At 42.2% G+C, this 21,093-nt stretch overlaps 1 protein-coding gene across 1 annotated transcript in view; it reads right to left on the reverse strand.

Annotated features, from left to right (window-relative positions):
• Ntn4 (netrin 4) overlaps nucleotides 1-21,093 on the reverse strand; it is a 101,355-nt gene that overhangs the window by 2,223 nt on the left and 78,039 nt on the right. The window contains exons 5-8 of the mRNA XM_010629175.3: nucleotides 17,031-17,244; nucleotides 16,472-16,587; nucleotides 6,954-7,022; nucleotides 4,404-4,574 (exon numbers count right to left, since the gene is read on the reverse strand). Coding sequence (XP_010627477.1) covers nucleotides 4,404-4,574; nucleotides 6,954-7,022; nucleotides 16,472-16,587; nucleotides 17,031-17,244 — 570 coding nt within the window. The remainder of the gene's footprint in view (nucleotides 1-4,403; nucleotides 4,575-6,953; nucleotides 7,023-16,471; nucleotides 16,588-17,030; nucleotides 17,245-21,093) is intronic.

Here is a 21,093-nt window from a genome sequence, read left to right on the forward strand (position 1 = left end):
AAAAAAAAAAAAAAAAAAGTAAAACACTAGACAGTCAATGGAAAATATAAATTTATACGTATGATTTTATATTTCTTGTTCATTCACTTAAATGACCTAGGAAAAAAAAAATGTCATCCCTGTCAGAATGAACACCAGCAGCAAATAAGACTGTGGTCTCTGATAACAAGTCTCACTAAAAACAAAACAAAATAAATGTTTCTTGGAGAACAGCTTATCCCAGGTCCAGGTAGGCAGATATATGGTGAGTTTGGGAGATGTTGTGCCACAAATCGGGAGAGCTTTCAGAGATTGATGTAGATTTTTAAAAATGGATACAGGAGGGTAGCAAGAAGAGGCTGTAACAGATTATAAATTGTTGAAGGTGTGACAGTTTGAGCACCAAGAAACATAATAATTGTGTGCCTGGAAGCATACTACATCAAGAAAAATTCATTAAAAAAAAAAAGAAAGCTAGAGAAAAATAGTCATCTTTTCAGGCAGCTGTTAAAGCCATTTCTTACTATGAAAATTGAAAATCAAGGGAAACAACTTAGCATTTATTCTGCTTTATAATAAAAACTGCATTTCATAGTAACCTAATAGACCACCTTGGGAGAGAAAGTCCTTTATAGAATGGCAGCTAATAAATGGAGAGAATTAGAACTTTAAAAACATCAAAATCTTTCAATTCCCAGTACTGGAAAAGGCCAAAAACCCAAAACAAACAAACAAAAAGAAAAGATCAAACTCTAATGAAAATATAGGATTCTAAAAGGGACTACCAGTTGGTGGTAAAAATCACTAAAAGAGTGGCTAATGGAAAACTGAATGTTTATATAGTCCTCAGTACCTCTATACTCATTATTTTCTAGTCTTGGAAGAAAAAACAAAAGTGCCAGTGATGAGAGCAGACAGTCTTCACTGTGACCCGAGGGTTAAGGGAGGGGACACCTGGGAAGGACCCACATCCTCTGTCTCCCGATGTGACTGGACACGAAGCAGGTGCTTCTAAAAGACATGTGCCAAAGTAGTTATCTTAACTCAGTCACACCTTTAGAGATTAGAGGGGATAGAGGAACAAGTAAACAACACCAGAAGGTTGTTGAATCCACAGGACATGGTCTAGTTTCTTCAACAAGTCCTCAAAATGGGACTCTGCCAGAATAAAAGGGACTTGAGGATCTGAAAAGCCAGATATAAGGTGTGATCTTGGATTGAATGCCAACAAGAATAAATCATCAATAAAGGACATTTTGGGATCAGCTGGGAAATAGGAAGAGGGTCTGAGCTCTTATTAGCACTTACATTTTTATTTTTCATATTAGATAATATGAAGACTAAAATTTAAGGTAAAGATTATTTATTTATTTATTTATTTTTGGTTTTTTGAGACAGGGTCTCACTATGTAGTTGAGACTGACCTGGAACTCACTATACAGCCCAGGCTGGTCTCAAACTCACAGCGATCCTCCTGCCTCAGCCTCCTGAGTGCTGGGATTACAGGCGTGCGCCATCACGCCTGGCTAAGGTAAAGATTATTAACTGAATAAAACAGGTTGCAGAATAGAGTGTCTACTATGATTTCATTCTCGTTTGAGCCTGGGGATGTAGCTCAGTGGCACTGTGCTTGTCTGGCAAGCGCAAGGTCATGAGTTCAATCCTCAGTACTAAAAAAAAACCAAGATACACACACATAGAGAAGGATTTGGAAGGATGTGCACTAAGATATTAACAGAGATGAGACTGGGGGTGGGATAAAAATGTGAAATTTGGAAATTTCCCCCAAATTTCTATAATATACATGTATTTTATCACTTTAACAATAATAAAACAATTATTAAAAAGATTGGTAAACAAAAACAATACTAAATTTTAAAATAACTGTCATGGTTTAAGAAAAAGAGAAAAAGAAACATGATGCCAAAAAAGAAAGAAAGAAAATGATGCCTTAGAAAAAATAATGTGTGACAGAATAACACTGGAGGACATAATGTAAAATGGATTATTAGGTTACATTCTTTAAAGGGTGGCTTTGCCTTCTGCATGAAACTCCTTTTGTTTAATTAACAGACTAGTTAAAATAGTCTTGATATCATTCATTTAATATTTAAAGTAATAAAATACTTTTTAAAAATTATAATTAAATGCCTGGCATGGTGGTGCATGCCTATAATCCCAGCACCTGGGAGGCTGAGGCAGGAGGATCATCACAAGTTTCAGGTAGTCCTGAGTTCAAGGCCAGCCTGAACTACATAGTGAGACCTTCTCTCAAAAGACAAACCATTCTTTAAAAAAGCCCTCGAATTAAGTGTCCTATGTTAGGTGAATTTACTTTGAAACTATAAGTAAAACAAATATTACAGGAATTTACCATTAAAGTACAAACATAAATTAAACTCATATAAACAATATTGAATAAACCCATAAACTGTGGAGCAGCATTACACCAAAAATTAACACACAAAACAATTTTTTCTTCTATATCTCTTATCATCATTTATATTTAGTTTTCCTATGTCTATGCTTTGACATCTACTTTGCTACGTGGTTGAGGACACACAGATTAACTTTGTATGCATAGAAAAGGAAGATATTTTTTGGTGCTAGCCTTGGTATTCTAAAATGTCAGTGTGTGCATGAATTAAGAAAGAATGAATTCGCAGGGTTACCCAGCCGGATGGCTTCTCATCAAAAGCAGGAAAGGAAGCACACAGATATTTAAGGGTTCAGAATTTTCTTATCAGCCTTCTTTGGTTTTGGCTACCGAACTTGTAAAAATGGAAAAGCAAAGTCAAATGAAAGAGGTCCGGATTTTGCTTTGGCAGGTTCCAGCTTTTTCTTCAAAGCAAGTAAACATGTTTTCAAGAATTCCTTGAATAATTGCACTTATGTTTTCAATTGTGATGGACTCAAAACCTGATTAGGAAGGATAGCTCACTTCCTGAAGGTGGCTCAGATGCTCAAGGCTTTTGTTTTCAATGTCTCACTGAAAAACTGAGCAGACTTTTTTTTTTTCTTGTACCAAGATAGCAGAAAATGTAAGAAGAGCCCCTAAGGACTGACACTAGGAAAGAGAAACGATGATTTTTAGGTTCCTGTATTCAAAATCCAAGATTCTCATTACTTCAGTTTATTCTTTGAAATGATTTTTAATGATTTCAAATTGTCCAGCTTCCTCTTTTACTAAAATTTAAATAAAGCACTGAAGGGGTAGATGAAATTCTGAGAAATTAGTTGACAGGTGAGCAAAATTAAAACCTTTGCATCACTGCTTAGATTGGAATGAGGGTCTATTTTACTGCTAGTTTCTCTTTCACTCTCTCTGTTGTTATTTCTTTCAAATGTATTAATCAAAGACCATAGAAGACTTCTTATTAGCAGAACTGTGGTTTCTTAGCTTGTGTGGAGAACATACACAGAACATAAATCTTGACAGTGCCCCTAAGAGGCAAGTGCTGACTACACGAACAGGAACACATATGCAGGCAGATAGAGGGCTTTTTTGGAATTGTTATTTATTTTAACAGAACTTACTATCTGAGTGCTATGTTACCATCATCATCTGTAATGAATGATCAGGGCCGGGGATTTAGCTCAGTGGTTCTGGTGCCTGCCTTGTAAGCGCAAGGACCTGAGTTCGATCGCTGGTACCAAAAAAAAAGGGATACTATGATCAAAAAATCTAACTCCTGCCCTCAAATTTCATGAGGGAGGAAGAGAAATAAGTAGCTTTTGCCCCATAAGAAGTGTGTACATACACTTGTAGTGTGTAGAGGTAAGGATCCCTCTGCTTATGGCCTTGTTTCTCTGCCATACATTTTAAGGATTAAAATTCGATCAAGTCAAATTTTCAAGTTTCTCTAAAATTCTGTTGAAAAAATTTTCCCCCCTGCTGTTTCTAATTGGAAACCAGAGTGAACATTTAATAGAAAACAACACAATGAGAACTCAAGAGTTGTTTTCTATCCAGGAGAAGCAGATGTTTCTCATGCAATAGTAAAAATGAATTCAATATTATTTGCACAGATGGTATTTTGCATTTGAGCTCCCTTTGGGAACAGGTTCTAATGTAACAGGACGCAGCTCTCAGATAACGAGCTAGCTAGTGGCAGATAAATTCATGAAAGTCCTTTCTATGCAAGCTGGCACCTGGAACCAATCTGAGACTTTTCTTGTAGGATAGAAAGTATTCTATTGCTAGATTTGAAATATTTTACCTTTATAGAGGACATAGAAGAGAAATATATTTTTTTTTTTTATATCAGTTCAAACAATTCCACTTGGATTTTCTCCAGAATTCAGGCGGAGAAAAGGAGACGCCTTTCTGACTTTATTCGGGTTGTGGTGCACAGAATGTAAGACAACAGCAAATCAGCAGAACCAATGTAGGTGGGAATTAAGACAGAAAGTTGAATGCTCACCAGGATTGAGTATTGGACAAGTGCAGCCTCTGTTCGTCCAGGACTCTGGATATAATGTTCGCTTTCCTCGTAAAATCTTCAATTTGGTAGATTTTAAGACTTTCTTAATCTTCACATTGACCTCAGCATGAGAGCCTTTATCGTGAGCTGACAAAATCTTTATCTTTAGCACTGTACCAGCATAAAAAAAAAAGTCAAAACACACAGATTCCATGTTTTCCTTTGAAATCTGAACAACTTAAATATAAATTTCAGAATGTAACAGACAGGTGAATTGATGATTACCAAGATGTGGAATTGTGCTTTTAAAAAAATCATTAGGTGCCATTAGATCCATTTTTGTGCTGCCTTCACTTCATTTATCTACACGAACTGTTTCGTCTTTCTTGAGCAATTTCAAGTCCTACCTCCCACGTCACTATGCTAGGAGGCTTATCAGACATTGTAATCTTAAATACAACCTGCAAATATAATCTTACATATGTTCAGCTATCAAATGTATTACGTAGAAAAAATAGGAAGTATGATTTTTATCCTGGTTTTTATTTATATCCTGACTCTAGGATACGTTTATAGCTGACTGTGTATAATGTTAGGTTAGAGACCAAGATGTTGCATCCTAAGGAGTCTACAGTGTGATGGATCACGCTTCCTCCCTCTATCTGGTAAGCACAGTTCAAGGTGACTGGGGTTAGGGAAGCATTCCCTTTACAGCACGGCCGAATTCCAGTGTCCTTTTTGGTGCATAAATTATACACACTGATGGAGTACCAGGTGAGAGATCAGGATATATAGAGCAATATTCAAATCAGACTAAGCAGATCAAACATTCGTTATTTCTCGGATGAAACACTCCAAATTCTTTCTTCTGGCTTAGGAAAATATACTTCATAGCACATGATTATTTCAGGGCTCCAGGACGCCCCCCCCCCTCCCGCCGCAGAAGTGGATGTGGCTGGGGATTAAGAAATGGAAAAAGTGGGAGAGGGAAGGCGGAGGTAAGGAGCGCGTCGACGCCGTCTTCTCCATCCTTAGGAGAGCTCCGACCGGCTCCTGGAACCCCGAGCGAAGATGGAGTGTGACGGGAAAGCCCTGTCTGGCTTGTCTCATACTCCGACCACACAGTCGTCCTAGGGCTGCCATGACAAAGTCATCGAAGTGTAGACTTCTGACTGGTCTCGGAACTCACGAGGTCTTGAAGTTCTAAGGAATCACACGAACTGCCCAAGGTCACAAGAGTGGCCGAGAAGAGGCGGAGTTTAGGCCAGAGCCTAATGAGATTCAATGCAGGAGGGGTGCGTGGCACAGTGCCTGGCCCAAGGTGAATACTCAGAAAATGCTCACTACTCTGAGTCCACTTCCCCATGAGCTCAGAGTGAGCAGGGGCCTTGTGTCTGCCACTGCTTCTCAGCAAGTATCTGCTAGAGGAATAAATAACCACATTTTTCCTCATTAAACCAGAGACCGCAGAGGAGAAACCATGTTTTCCCCAAGTCTTTAGCTGTAATGCACTAAGACAAAGGTGTTTTATTGCATCATGAAAGATGTTCGAGTTTTTTAAAGTAGAAAATTAACACAGTTTATTAAAAAAATTGTTGTTTGTTGGAGAGCTGCCTCTGTGTGATGATAAGTGGTTGATATTTCCACTGAGCTAATTTAGCACTAAATTATCATGTTTCTTGTTTTTTTTCTTTCTTTTTTTTTTTTCTTCTGGTTTTTGAGACAGGGTCTCATTATATAGCTGAGACTGACCTGGAACTCACTGCGTAGCCCAGGCTGGTCTCAAACTCACAGCGATCCTCCTGCCTCAGCCTGCCGAGTGCTGGGATTACAGTGTGTACCATGACTCCCGGCTTCATGTTTCTTGCTTTAGAGAGTAGATGCGTGCACTATGAACTGTTCTCCTCTTCTGGGCATGGTACATTTGGAAAGTTTTCTTTTATTATTTAGCCAAATTGGGAGGTGAAGAAAAGGAAGCGTATGTATAAATCTAGGTAAGATTTATGTGACTTTTAAAACCATTTACTTTTTACTATTTTATGAGATTAAATACAATGTTTTCAAGAACCTAAACACTGTACAGTCCTTGGTTTTAGAAATCACAATGTGAAAAAATTTCCTCTTCATTCTAATGCATATTTCAGGCTATATAAATGATGGATCAGTGACAAGCCTCAGGCACTCATCCAGAATGTCATGAGATGAGCTATCCTAGTATATTCAATAGTAAACAAAATCCATTCAGAAGTTGAAGGCAGTAACAGTCTTTGCTCAGGGCAGTGCCACTTCCACTTTTTCTCATGCGATGTTTTTTCCTGGTATCTGAGAGGTTTAGAGATTCAGGGAAAGCTGGAGAGGAGACCAGGCGGCTAGCTAGTCTCAGTCTTCATGGGGAGATAGGGTATCCTTCCCCACGCCCTGCCCTTTCCTAAGCTTTTAGTAGGTGCTTGGCAATGTGCTAATGTCATCCTTCGGGGCCTCCCGTTTTCTGAGAAGCCTCGTCTTTGGTTTGAATAGGTTCTCAGAAGCGCTGGAGGATTTCGGACTCACCGTATGTGTATTTCATTCCACAGAATGCCTTGGGGTTTTCTAACACCTGTTCCTTGCATTCACATTTACCTGCAAAAAAGAAATGGAAAACTGTGTTAGTTTTTGACAGAAGAGGAGGGGGAGAAGAGAGAGAAAGTAAATTCAGCTAGCACGTGCTTGAGCCCTTGAGTGATTCTACAAGGTAAATCGTAAGTGTTAAGCAGCCGTGAAAGTCATTCAAAAGACACAGCCTCTTCAGAATGGAGTTAGTTATCACCCCAAAAGGACTGCCCTAAGCAAAATATACAGGGTAGGGACGGTGTCATACTTCAGTGTTAGGAGCTGATACTGGGAAATGCCGCTGTGGGAAGGGATAACTCAGAAAAGACGATTGCCATCTTGCAGCTCCTGCCCGTGACCACAAAAGTCAAAATGAAATGGCCCTGTAGTGCATTGGTGGTGACACCGCCCATTCGAAAAGTATTTATTAGCACCAGTGATGTGGAAGGCAGAGCGCTACACCCTTCACAAACATAGAGAGGCGGAGGGTCCAATTCGTGCCTAAGGCTTCCAGTCCTGCAAAGCATTAAAGCAATGCACAGAAAGGTGCTAAGCGGTCTGAAACCACTACAACATGCTTGGGTGAGAGGGTCCATTCTGGGAAGACAGGAAAAGTAGGAAGGATACTTCTCTCAATAGTTGGAGTTATATACTAAAATTATTAAGTGCAAGAGATTTTCCAGGTCCCGTTAAAACTTTCAAAATGCCTTTGTACATAGATTACAGATAGCATCTCTCACACTCATTTATATTTACTCTCTTGAGGACAGCAGTTACGTTTTTTTGGGTGGACATTTATTAAAATAAAGCTGATATCTTTTTTTTTCTTTGGTGGTGGTACCAGAGATTGAACTCAGGCCCTTACGTTTGCAAGGCAGGGAGCAGAACCACTGAGCCAAATCCCTGGCCCAAGCTAATATCTATTAAAATGTCATTTGAAGGTGCATAGAGGAGGCTTAGAAACAAAGACACTGAGCAAGTTAAAAAGAGAGTTCAAACACAGCGGTTATGTTTTATTCAGCTTTATATTTCTGAGATCCAGAAGAGATACGATTTTCATCCTTACAGACTTAACAATTAGAAACAATCTTTACCATTTTCTCTTTGCTCTTTTCCTGGGCTCATACCGAGCATTTCATAAGCACTGAGTGGTAAAGTATGTAGCACTTACTAAGGAACATTTACACCATTGCTAAACATTAAAAAACGTTGTGTGTGTGTGTGTGTGTGTGTGTGTGTGTGTGGTGCCGGGGATTGAACCTAGGGCCTGGTGCATCCTCGGCAAGTGCTCTACCGCTGAGCTTCCCTGTTTTATTTTACCCTTACTTACTCCCTAAGACGCTAACTGGTAGAAATTTGATAGGGATATAGAGATGGAAGAACGAGTGAAGAAATGTAAGAAAGAAAAGGTCGAGTGTGTTTGTGGAACAGTGAGAGGTCCTATTTATTCCAGGGAGGAGTAGAAGAAGGTACGATGTAGGACCTTGGACCTTGACTAATATGCAGTTAGGGCCTCACTTTAATTTGTTAGATAATGGGGTTTTTTTTTTTAAAGTTCTCAGCTTATAGAAGGTACATGAATAAAAACATATACACATGTATACTAGAAGTTAGAAGAGTCTATTGTAACAACAGCAAGGTAATTAATTTGGGTGCCAACAATAATCCATAAAGGACCTTGGCCCATGTAATCCTGTTTAGCATATATGGTGAGGTAGGCATTACTGACACATTTAGAAATGAAGGTCACAGGAGTTAATTAACTTGTTCAAGGCGACACAGCTAACAAGCATGAAAGTGGATTTTTAAGTCTCAGTTTGGAGACTCTGAAGTCCTAATCTTTTCATCCTACTGTTTTTCTAAACCAAATGTAAGGTGGGTCTAACTAGACAGGTAGCCATGGGTCAAGAAAGGAAGATGTAAACTGGGTGTGGGAGCCGTACACCCATGATCCTGGCATTCTGGGAGGCTGAGGCAGGAGGATCCTAAGACTGAGGCTTCTTTGGGCAGCCTGGCAATTTAGCAGCTTAGTGAGATTTTGTCTGAACATAAAAAGTTAAAACAGGCTTGGGGATGATGCTTAGTGCCAAGACCCTGGGCTCGAGCCCTAGTACTGAAAAAAAAAAAAATCAAGGGAGATTGAGAGTTTGAGTACAAATCTTTTCAAAGGATTGAATGAGGGCAAGGGAACAGGAACTATGAAAATTAACACTGGGAAGGAAGTTTTCAGCGAAGGTGACAGGATTGTGCCACTATCAAAAATATGGAAGTTAGGAGAGCTTTTCGGGCATGTGTAAAGGTTGGTGGCGGTAATCAGTTTTCTAATTTCCTTTTTGCAAGGGTATGGGGCAACTTCCAGAGAGGAGAAGCAGCTAAAGAACCAGAACTCAGAGAAACAGAGGATCAGGAGAGCACTGGCAGGAACAGGAACTGCCAGGTAGCAGGAGCCATCAGAGTCTCTTCTAAAGTTTCACTCTTGAGTCATGAACTGAAGTCATTTTCAGAGAGTACGATTCTGGTGAAACTGGGTCGGTGGAGGAGGCCAAGGTGTGGAAAACACTGGCACAGAGACTCTGACGGAGCTGCTACACATGTCAGAGAATGAGATTTACAAATGGAAAAACCACAGCGGAATGAAATGGTGCAAAGGAGAAACCAAGGGCGCTTAAAACCAGTTGCAGTGACTCAGTAAATAACGTTGCCTATAATTAAGCATAGAGTTACTTATTCAGAAATAGTAGTACCCTACGCGGACAGCCGTGCGTTCAATGATTCTGTGAAAGCAGGAGAGCAAGGTAAACTGCCAAGCTGTAGACCCGAGTGCAGCTCCAAATGGCATGTGCTGTGTGTGGCTCTTCCAGCCTCTCGGAGCACACGAAGGTCTATTACGTGAGAGTCTTTCTTTGGCTGCCTTTCAGTACTCCTTCTTAACATGCTCAAAGCTCAAACATTACCATTTCTGGGTCAGGCTGGGGAATGCGGTACTGTGTTCCACAGTTCCAGCTATTACCTGGGCTCTGGAACTGCAGGCCAGCCTTGGTAACATAATGAGACGGTGGCTCAAAAAAATTATTATTATTATTTTTTTTGGGGGGGTTGGGCTCAAGCAAGATTTTGTGGGTTTTGTTTTTGCAGTCCTGGTGATTGAACCCCAAAACTCAGGTATCCTAGGAGGGTCTCTGCTACTGAGCTACACCCCCGGCCTCCCAGATGTGTTTTTCTTTCTTTTTTTTAAAAAAGATTTTCTGGAGTTTTATTGTCAAATCTTTACTACAGAAACAATGAACAACAACAAAACGTATCACTGCAGGGATAGGATGACACAGTGGTGAAAAACACGGCCTACAGAGCCTCACGTCACTCTCCCCATTCAGAGTCCTGGGATGACAGCATCTACCTCATACAGTTTAGGAAACCAAGCAAATCAATATTTGAGAAACATTTCAAACAAAGCCTAGCACTTGGTGAGTGCTACGCTTATAAAACAAACAAACAAACACAAATCTTAAATTAATGGGGTTCTCAGTGAATCTACCAGGTCCTTGTCCCCATGCATTTTCTAGACCTGCTATAGTAGATATGTACACAAAATTCTGCGCCCTTTGCATTCCTTCCTGTCACGTACGCTAATGTAGTGACCACAATTACTATGTAATTTATACCGATCGCCTAAAAGAAGTTACGGACTCACTGTCCAACAACGCAGTAATGAGCACACAAAGGACACTGGCACTTGGGTGATTTGGTGTCACCTCTGTGCCAACAGCATCAGCCTCAGACTTCTACTGACAACCTTTCCACCCGTAGTAATCTCACCGACTAATTGTTTTCTAAGGAGGTTAATCTCGACCAACTGTAACTTTTTACTTTTCCCCTACCCATCCCACCTTCCCTACACCTTTAGCTCCTTTCTTCCCATTTCTAAATGTCAGTAATCTTATTAGAAGATTTGGTATTCTTTATTCTAGCATCTTGACCCTCCTCTTGTAAGAGCAAAATTGATCGGTATTTCTAAAATTATGTGCAAATGTGAACGTCTCCATCCAGTACTCCAGCCTAATGCAAAAACTATTTTCAGGCCAATCACCTTCCCTACACCTTTAGCTCCTTTCTTCCCATTTCTAAATGTCAGTAATCTTATTAGAAGATTTGGTATTCTTTATTCTAGCATCTTGACCCTCCTCTTGTAAGAGCAAAATTGATCGGTATTTCTAAAATTATGTGCAAATGTGAACGTCTCCATCCAGTACTCCAGCCTAATGCAAAAACTATTTTCAGGCCAATGCCATCCTTGGTATAGGGTTTTCCCTTAGCGACACACACTGATCTACCTACAAAATTGCTAACAGTGGGGCCGGGGATTTAGCTCAGTGGTTCTGCTGCCTGCCTTGAAAGCACAAGGACCAGGGTTCGATCCCTGGCGCACACACACACACACACACACACACACACAAGCTAACCGCATGTACGGAAAGCTGCCTGACTCCCCAGAATCAGGTTCCTTAGGGCCTCAGGGGGAGTTTGGTTTTCCTCTCTAATTACCAGATGTATTTTCTTATGACAAATCTGGAAGAAGAGAAAACCCTGTTTAGTTATACTAGGTTACTAGCACATTTTTTAAAAAAATGAGCGTCTTGTACAGTTCTGTGGTACTCGTTAGAGCCAGTGTTGTTATTCAAGAAGTGAAATTTCACATCTGGTGTTTGGTATCCCCCGAGAAATGGTAGAAGCTAAGGGTGTTAAAGGCAGCAAGTGTAGCTTAGTGGTAGAGCGCTTGCATGTGTGAGGCCTGGGTCTGATCCTCAGCACTGAAAAGAGGAGAGAAATGAATGGGAGTTTGCTGCTATGGTAGTGCATTATACTTCGAGCCGAAAAGTTTTTCAAGCAAATTTAAGGTAGATAATAGGCATCTAGATTTCAGGATGAACTTTCTTTTTCTTAAGAAACTGGTCATCACTTTTTGGTTGAAAAAAGGCCCCCAGGAGCACTGTCCTCTATGCAGTGGGAATATTGCTGCTGAGCAGGAAACCGAACAAAGTCGCCTGTGTCTGGGGAGCATCCACGCGGATTTCATGAGGCTCTCTGGGGACACTGCTGACCCCACCACTGTGGTGGGCATGAGAGTATGGAGTCCTCCTGGTCCAGCACTCTATGTGCCTGAATGGTAGGCAGCCAGGTCCTCACTGGCAGCAGGCACGACTGGTCCAATAGCCTTAAAAACCCACTTAGTACAGATTTGGTCTAGTGGACAAAGTCCGAGAGTTATAAAAACGCGACTGTGTTAGAAAAGTAAACTAAAAAGTTTTAAAGTGGCTGTTGAAGTTAAAATTGTAAAATTCAGACTATGAAGGCAAAAAAGGTTCAAACTAATAAGCATTCAGGCAAAAAATTCAATGGGAAAGATTTGTTTTCTTGTTCAAATGCTTAAAAGGTAAATATGACAATTTCATATTACCATATGTTTCCTACCTTATTTCCTGTTGTGAATTAAAATAAAACCATTAAGGGAATTGTCCTGAGATTATAGTAAGTGGAAAAAGAGATTAGATCAGTTTAATCAAAAGTTCTTTGAAAAGCAAGCTAAAAATCATCAATATTGCCTAAGATCATAACAAAAAAATTCAGAAATCAGGTTAGGGGCAAAAAGGAGACCTAACTACTGAGTGATTAGGAAGTTTAGAAAGCAAATACTATGTCTAACTTTATGCTAATAAGGTTTAACATTTTTTAAAACAATTAAATGAAATTGATAATTTTCTAGAAAACTTTATCAACCCCAACTCAAGAATAAAATAAGTAACTACAGTGGAACCTTGACTTACAAACTCAGTTCATTCTGGAGGACTGGTTGTAACTCAAATTGGTCAACTGAAGTGTCTGGCTCCTGTACACAGGCAGTTCTGTGTCCTTAGAGAGACACAGGCCCAGGATTCCTCAACCCCACACAGGAAGAATGTTGTCATGCTCCTTCCAGAACTCTTTAAGGGTTAAATCTACATCTGAGACCATCTGGAAACACAGTGGCCAGAATTTGGATCGTAACTCAAGACTCTGTTCATAAGTTAAAACTAAAATTCCGATTGTAACCCAAGTTGTCTGTATATCAGTCTGGTTGTAACTTGAGGGTCCACTGTACTAAATATATGGAATTAGAAATTGACTGTTTCCACCTACTCACAAACACCACATCAAGACTTTTTCTTGTGGTGATTCCGGGGATCGAACTCGGGACCTTGCGCTTTCGAGGCAGGTGGTGGAACCACTGAGCTAAATCCGCAGCTCAAGAGGATTTTATAAGTGAATTTGAATAAACATCCAAGGATGCTTCTACAGTCAATGTGCCAAATAGTGATGCTTCTGTGAACGGTGAATCGCAGACAGTATATTCTACTCTGCTTTCATAAGAAGCTACTGCTCAGTGAAGTCAGAGCTGACAGTTCACTATGTTAAAGTAGATACAGTCTGTGATGTTTGCCCAACCGAGCACCCAATGATGCATTTCTTTGAACATATCTGTCATGAAGTAATACATGACTGTATTTTTATATGAATTACTACAGAGAGTAGAAAAAATAAAGGGGGAAGAGAACTTATAACTTAACCAAATATAGGTTAGCCTACCAAAGATAGCAAAATCCTAAGCAAACCAAAAACAAAACACTATGCAGATCAGATTCCACAGTGTGTGAGACCAAAGCAGTTCATCTGCGGACTGGAAGAAGAGCTTCAGGCCAAGTGTGATGGCGCAAGCCAGCACTCTGGGAGGCTAAGGCACGAAGACTTGCAAGGTTGTGCCCAACCTGGGAAACTCTGACTCAGTGAGACCCTGTCTCAATATAAAACTAAGCAGAAGGCCGAGGAAGTAGCTCAGTGCCAAGGCCCTAGATTTGATTGCCCATAACACACCAAAAAAGAATAACTTCATGTTGAAGATCTTATTTCATATAAAGCATTAATTTATCATAGGAGAAGAACCACATGATTTTCTTAAAAGAGAAAATGCAGTCAGCTCAATACAAAACTCATGACTAATGGAGTTAGAATAGACTGGCTTTTACTTGATAAAGGCTATATATAAAAATCTATCAAATATCATACTGATACAATTTTCAAAACGTTTCCATCAGGTTTGGGAAATATTATATTGGAGGCTCTACCCAATGTAATAAGGCAAGAAAAAAATGAGGTATGAAAACTAAAAGTGAGGCAAAATTGTCCTTATTTGCAGAGGATACGATGGGCTACATTTAAAAAATCAAGATTATGTATAAATTACTGGAATTACGGCACAACTTCAGCAAGGTTTCTGGATACAGGATCGAAATACAACGAACAAACCTTACTCCTTTACTGTATACCGTTAGTAGTCATTTAGAAAGATCATTTTCTCAATAGCAATAAAATCTGTAAGGCATTCAGGAGTAAACTGAATAAAATGAGTAGGTTCAAGTCTGTAAATTTAATAACTAACACATGTAAAGCCTTTCTGGAGGAAAGTGACAAAATGCTGCTAAGAGGCCTTGGAAAGGGTGTTCCTTCAGAGACGTGTCATGTTTGGGACTCCTCAGGCTTATAAAGCGACTGCTCTGTACAATAACCTGTGAAGTCAACAACAGCAATAAATATATGAACAGAGCTTTTTATGGGGCTTAATTAGCTTCATCTAACCTGCACCCGAAACAACGAAGAGCCAACAGCTCAGATAACTTCAAGAAAGAAGAGCGGATCAGATATCGAGGCTCATTACAGACAACCGTCCCAGCTACGGATTCCGTGACCGCATCAGAGGCTGCTGCTCTTCCTGTCTGTTTCCAGCAGAGCCCACTGACGTGCTCTACACCCCGTCCTCAGCTCCCCTGCAGTCCCCTGAAACCCCGCGGGCTGCCGATCCTCACAGCCCTCTTTACCCCCTCTCAATCCCTCACTCTCCTGGACCTGGATTAAACCCAACTTTTGGGTTTGGCCTACGTTCATGGTGTGGAATGTGACAAAGAAAACATCCAAGCACGCCGACTGGTTATTTCTAAATGCCACGTGTCTGTTCAAAACTCTCCAGAGGCTTCCGCAATGACTCCAGGTCACATGCACAGTCCTTTCAGAAACCGCAGCCTCCATTTCATCCCCTCTACACTCCTCTTCAGCTTCACTCTGCTTCAGCCACCCCGCCTCCCTGCGGTTTCCTGAATAAATCAGCCTTAATCCCACCCCAGGACCTTTGTACTTGCTGTTTCTTCTGCCTAAACTCTCTTCCCTTTGCTGCCTGTGTGGCTCAGTCCCTTACCTTCTTTAGGTTTGTTTTTCCCTCATATGTCACCTTTCACAGGGCTCTCTTGGTCCCTTCATTTAAAGTATAGCCCTCCCGAGCCAAGGCTTTAGCTCAGTGGCATTGTGCCTGTATCACAAGTGCAAGGTTATGAGTTCAATTCCCAGTATTGAAAGAAAAAAAAAAAAAGGATAACCTTCCCAAGCACTTTGTATCCCCCATCCTTGTTTTGTTGTTTCTTTCACACTAAACACCTATCATACAAGTATTTTATTTGTTACTGCTTTCCCTTCATCAGAATTCAAGTTTTGTCTGTTCTGTTCACTTACTATATTCACAGCACTGCCACACAACATAGATATTCAAAAGACATTTGTTGGGGCCAGGTGCTGTGGTGCCTGCCTGTAATTCTAGCTACTTAGGAGGCTGAGGCAGAAGAATCCCAAATTGAGGCCAGCCTGGGTCACTCAGCAGCAAGAAAAAATCTGTCTCAAAGTGAAAAATGGAACTAGGTAGGGAGGTAATTCAAGGATAGAGCACCCCTGGGTTGGGTCCTCAGTACTGAAAAAAAAATTGTTGGATGGATGATTAATGAATTTGTAAAGAACTCCTACAAATTAGTAAGTCAATTACAGGTAGGAAATTCATTCAAAAGCAAACCTGAATGGTTAAGAATTAAAAAGTCTATTTGTCAATCAATCAATCATCTATCTATCATCTATGTCGATCAGTCATTTGTCTCATACTGGGAATTGAACCTGGAGCTTCACACTGAGCTACATCCTAACCTTTTTTTTTCTCATTTTGAGACATGGTCTTCCTAAATTGTTATATTGCCCACATTGGGCTAGAACTTGCGATTCTCCTGTCTCAGCCTCCTGGATTATAGGCATGCACCACCATGCCTGACTCAGTTAGCTCTTAATTGTGTGAAACAGTGGGTTTTAGAGGTGGAAAACTTCAAAGTCTTCACAGTGGAGTTGATGAGATTTGAGGTCATTTGTTTCTTTTTTGAAATTTTCTATACTAACTACATATGACCCCAACAAACAGAAAGCAAACCGGAGTTAGTTTAGATAGTCCCCAGCTACACCTGTTTCAGGCTTAGCCGGCCACTACCGTATGAACTAGAGTTCCCTCACAGGACCCCACAGCGGTGCCCTGGCTCATTCACGGACCAGACCAGGAAATGGGGCCCCAGCTATGGCTGCCTCACCTGAGTGTCGAAGTGCAGAAAACCCCTGCTCATCCTCCCAGGCCCAGGCTGGTTCACTCTTGTTGTGCTCCGGACGGAAGTCAGGAATTTCATGATACCAGTCTATGTCTGCGTTGCTAATAAAATAAAATGACAAAGAACTTATTAAGGCGTATTTTGGAACTTGAGTAGAAATCAGTGTATTCACAGATACAGACTTTGTCCTCTACCTTCCTGAACTTTCACTTTCTAGAAAGCAGTAGTGCTTTAAGAATTTTTAATTATTTATTTTTTAAATTTTATTGTTTTGGTACTCGGGTCCCCGCGCTTGTGAGGCAGGCGGCGGAACCACTGAGCTAAATCCCAGGCCCAAGAAAATTATTTTGAAAAATAGTTTATTTTGCAAAACAAGATAGAGGATCTCTAGAAACTTGCAAGAACCAATTATTCGACTGCAATTTGCCAAACATTCTGCAAAGGGAGGTGCGAATAGATCTCTGCTCCTCTCACGCGAGATTTTCCCAGTCACCCCTAGATCTTCAATAGGATCTGATGTGCCCGCAGATGGGCCGGCGCTCACCTGCTGATGCAGTCTCCTGTGAGAGGGTCGCAGTTTCCCGCACAGTCGCAGGGCCTGCAGCCGTAGTCTCCGAAGCCCCAGTAGCCCACCATGCACCTGTCGCAGTGTGGCCCTGCCACCCCAGGCTTGCAAGGGCAGTCGCCATTGCTGGGGTCACAGAAGATCACTGAGCCGAACGGAAGGACCGCTGATCCGACAGGATGGCAGGAACAGGCTAGGCAGAGAGGAAGAGGGGACGTGACTGACGCATCTGTCTGGACACGAGGCCCAGCCGTCCCCCAGTGGCCTCCCTTCTCCACCCGCGAGTCTCAGAGTCCTCCTCTTCAGCCAGCTGGGCCCCGCTTAACAGTGAAAGCTGATGAAACTACAGATAATCCAGATGTTTTCCAGCTGGGAAAAGCGGCACGTAATTCATTGTGAAGTTGAGGGCGTGTAAGCGGGAAAGCCTTTTGGTTGAAATGATGAGGATCAGCCAGCGAAAAAGACAGACGAGGCGCGTTCCGCAAGGGGCAGAGATGGAGAGCATGTGCCCGGCTGGGAGCGGGACGTCCCCCACACTCGCAGGTGGGCTTCTGGAGGCGCCTGGACCATGGCGTCGCTGGGTGAGTCCGCCGTCACTAGGGCCTGCCCCGCAGGGTCCATCTCCCTCCTCCTCCCTCGATCGCTTTCCGCTTCCTGCCACCACGCCACGGACTGTTCCTCTTCCGCCGCGCTGCTCTACCTTGGAGCCATCTGACTGCACCGGAAACTGCTACAAACGGTGAGCCAAAAGAAACCTCTCCTCCTAACTTGCGGGTGTCGGCGGCCTATGGTGATACAGAAGCCAACTAAGAAAATTGGAAGGAAGAGCGTAACATCAAATGTATCAAATGTTGGCAGGCCCAAGGAGATATGGAATGGAGATGGATGATGACATCTAACGCGGTGAAGGCTGCCGGTGTCCTCCTCGGGATAACAGGGAGCAGGGGATGTCATTCAAGAGGACCTGGGAGAGGTAGCAGTGGAGGAACCGTAGCGTGACCACAGATACCTCTGGGCCCAGCCGTAAGGTGGTGGTGTCTACACCCGACTGGAGATAGGAACTCAAGGGGAGGTTGTGCTCTTGTTTGGTTTGTTTTAGATGTGAGAAATTATAGCATGTTTGATGTTATTTGTTGATGGGGATGATCCAGCAGAGAGGGAAAAGCCAATGACCAAAGGACAGACGAGGAAATTGTTGGGTTGGTGCTTGCGGACACTTGAGTACGGAAACGGGGGCGGAGCTGTTGGAGAGAAGGTGTGAGCCTTAGGCAGGGGCGCGGTCGGTTCCTAGAGACAGGATGGGAGGTCGGGCACAGCACACAGCTGCAAAGCAGGCTGGGGGGAGTTGGTGGGCTTTTTCTTCTGCTTCTTCATTTGTGGATGAAACGGGGAGCGAGATTGTCGGATGAGAAGGAGGAGTGGAAGAGTGAATGAGACCTTTGGGAGGTGAAGTACAATTAATCACCAGGCAGCACTGAGGCCACCTTTGGGGTTAGCGGCCATAAATCTGTAGTGTCCCCAGACAGACAGGCTGTTTCCTCTAGTCGCCTGTAACAGCGACAATTGAGATTTGGTACAGGAGGCCAATGGTTTAACCTGAGTGGGATTAAGTCCAGCTTCTTTGACAAAAATGTATCATGGAGCATTTCTGCAAGCCCTCCTCAGCCCTCTGCCTCCTCCTGGAATTGCCCACTTTGCCTGATGTTTCAGATTCTCTGACGAGTCTTCTGGAGAATCTTTTCTCCTCACAGTCTCTTTATTTGCATCTTTTCACCACTTCCTCCAAGAATCAAAGAGGAAATGCTGGCAGAGGTCCTGGATCACACACAGTTCATTCATTTGCCTCTCACTAGCTCTGATTTGGGGCAAGACATTTAACTTTCCTGGACCTTGGTTTCTTCACTGTGAAATCTACAGTGTGTGGATATTATCTCATGAGGTTGAAGTTATTTTAAGTGAAAGCACTTCAGCAAAGTGCGTAGCGTAGTGCCTGATGCTGAATAGGCCAACTCTTCTTGCCTTGTCTTATGAACTAAAATCCTAGATCCCACCCTCTTTTTCCCCCTTGAGAAACTCCATTTACTATTTTGTTATTAAAGCCTCAATTTGGGACCAGGGATTTAGCTCAGTGGTGCCGCTGCCTGCCTTGCAAGTGCAATGACCTGAGTTCGATCCCCGGTGCCAAAAAACAAACAAACAAACAAAACCCAGAAACTTCAATTTTGCTTTACATCTCTACTATGCAGCTACAAAACTTTTGGCAAAATAGTCTTAGCTTCTCATCTCATTTTTCCTCATCTATAAAAACATAAGACTACAACTGTCCTCAGTTTTGAGGATGAAAGGAAGTCATGTATGCAGGGCTATTAATGTGATGCTAGGTCATTGTTTATTAATACTAAATTAACCAATGAATGCAATAAAATTCTTATAGCAATATAAGATCTATGCTTGTATGAAAAATGCTGCCAGTTCAGAAGGAATTCATTCTTGTGAGGGAAGAAAGAAGTAAGCAAAAACTTCCAGACGTGATGGTATGCTAGCACCACCTTTGTTTTTCTTTTTTCTTTTTTGGTACCAGGGATTGAACTCAGGACTTTGTGCTTGTGAGGCAGGCGGCTGCACCACTGAGCTAAGTCCCCATCCCCCCGGTGGTATTCCAAAGAGGTCTGTATGAAGTGCTCTGCGAGCAGAGACAAAGGTCCAGGCCACACAGCACTCACAGTGGAGGAGTCTTTAGACACGGGAGCCAGAACTTAACGTCGGAGAGGAAAGGAGGGGAAGGTGGGGCGGCTGCTCATTCCAACATGGTTTTTAAGATACTCTGCTCATTGTAAAAAAAAGAAGAAAACAATTTAAATTGTGGTTAAAAACACCACAAAATGTACCATCTTATCCCTTTTCGATCCCCTATTGCACTTCGTGCTTCTGGATGGGTTGGAAGCTCTCAGCACCTCCCCTTGCACCCCTTGGCACCCTGGGCTGTGGATTCACTGCTCCTCATCGTGAGCACCTAGAGTCTGCCATGCTTGCTTGTCCCGCTTCTTCCAGTGAGCCACTGTCCCCTCTCTGGGTGGCCTCTGACCTTTGTGTGTATTTCTGGCATCACAGCACGTTTTTGTCATTTGTTGATACGCCCATCTCCCTCACCACTGGGCTCCAACTCCCTTCATTTCATCTTTGAGGCCCCAGAACAGTGTCTGGTAGATAGCAGAGGCCTAAATAAGCATCTGTGGTGTGGACCCGAAGGCCGTTCCAGGCTGTGGGAATTGTACGTGAAGGTACGGCCGTGTGGGGAATGTGAGGGCTTCAGTGTTCAGGGCGTTTAGTCTGAATGTACACAAAATAAAAACCTACAGAGTTAGGTCGGGGTGAGGTAGGATTTGAGGTCGTGGAAGGATCTATTCTAAGAAGCTGAATTTTGTCTCATAGGCATGGCGAACCACAGAAGTTTTGGAGCAGACTTAGGACGTCATTACGATTTAACTTTGACAGACGCGCTGGTGGTGTTGCCTTTGCTACACTGGAAAGGGAAAGCAGAGAAATGAGAGATGACCAGGAAATGATGAATTGAGGTAGGATTTGAGGTCGTGGAAGGATCTATTCTAAGAAGCTGAATTTTGTCTCATAGGCATAGCGAACCACAGAAGTTTTGGAGCAGACTTAGGACGTCATTACGATTTAACTTTGACAGACACGCTGGTGGTGTTGCCTTTGCTACAAGGGAAAGCAGAGAAATGAGAGATGACCAGGAAATGACTAAATCGGTAGAGGTGAGACCAGGAGGAAAGTTTGATATGAAACCTTTTTTTTTTTTTTTTTGTCAAAGATAGAATCGATAGGGTTTGGAGACATCTGGATGAGGAGGAAGACATTAAGGGACAAACAGAAGTTGAGGAGGACTTCAGGGTTTCTACCTTGTGAAAATGACTCGTGACATGATTTACAAGGGTTTAGAATATAGGGCTAGAGAAGGTTGGGGTAGATAGAGCCATGTTGGCGTGGAGGTATGGAGAAAAGAAGGAGTTCAGGGTCAAACGAT

This window comes from Fukomys damarensis, unplaced genomic scaffold, assembly GCF_012274545.1.
Source record: "Fukomys damarensis isolate Sample0158 unplaced genomic scaffold, DMR_v1.0_HiC HiC_scaffold_15, whole genome shotgun sequence".
NCBI lineage: Eukaryota > Metazoa > Chordata > Mammalia > Rodentia > Bathyergidae > Fukomys > Fukomys damarensis.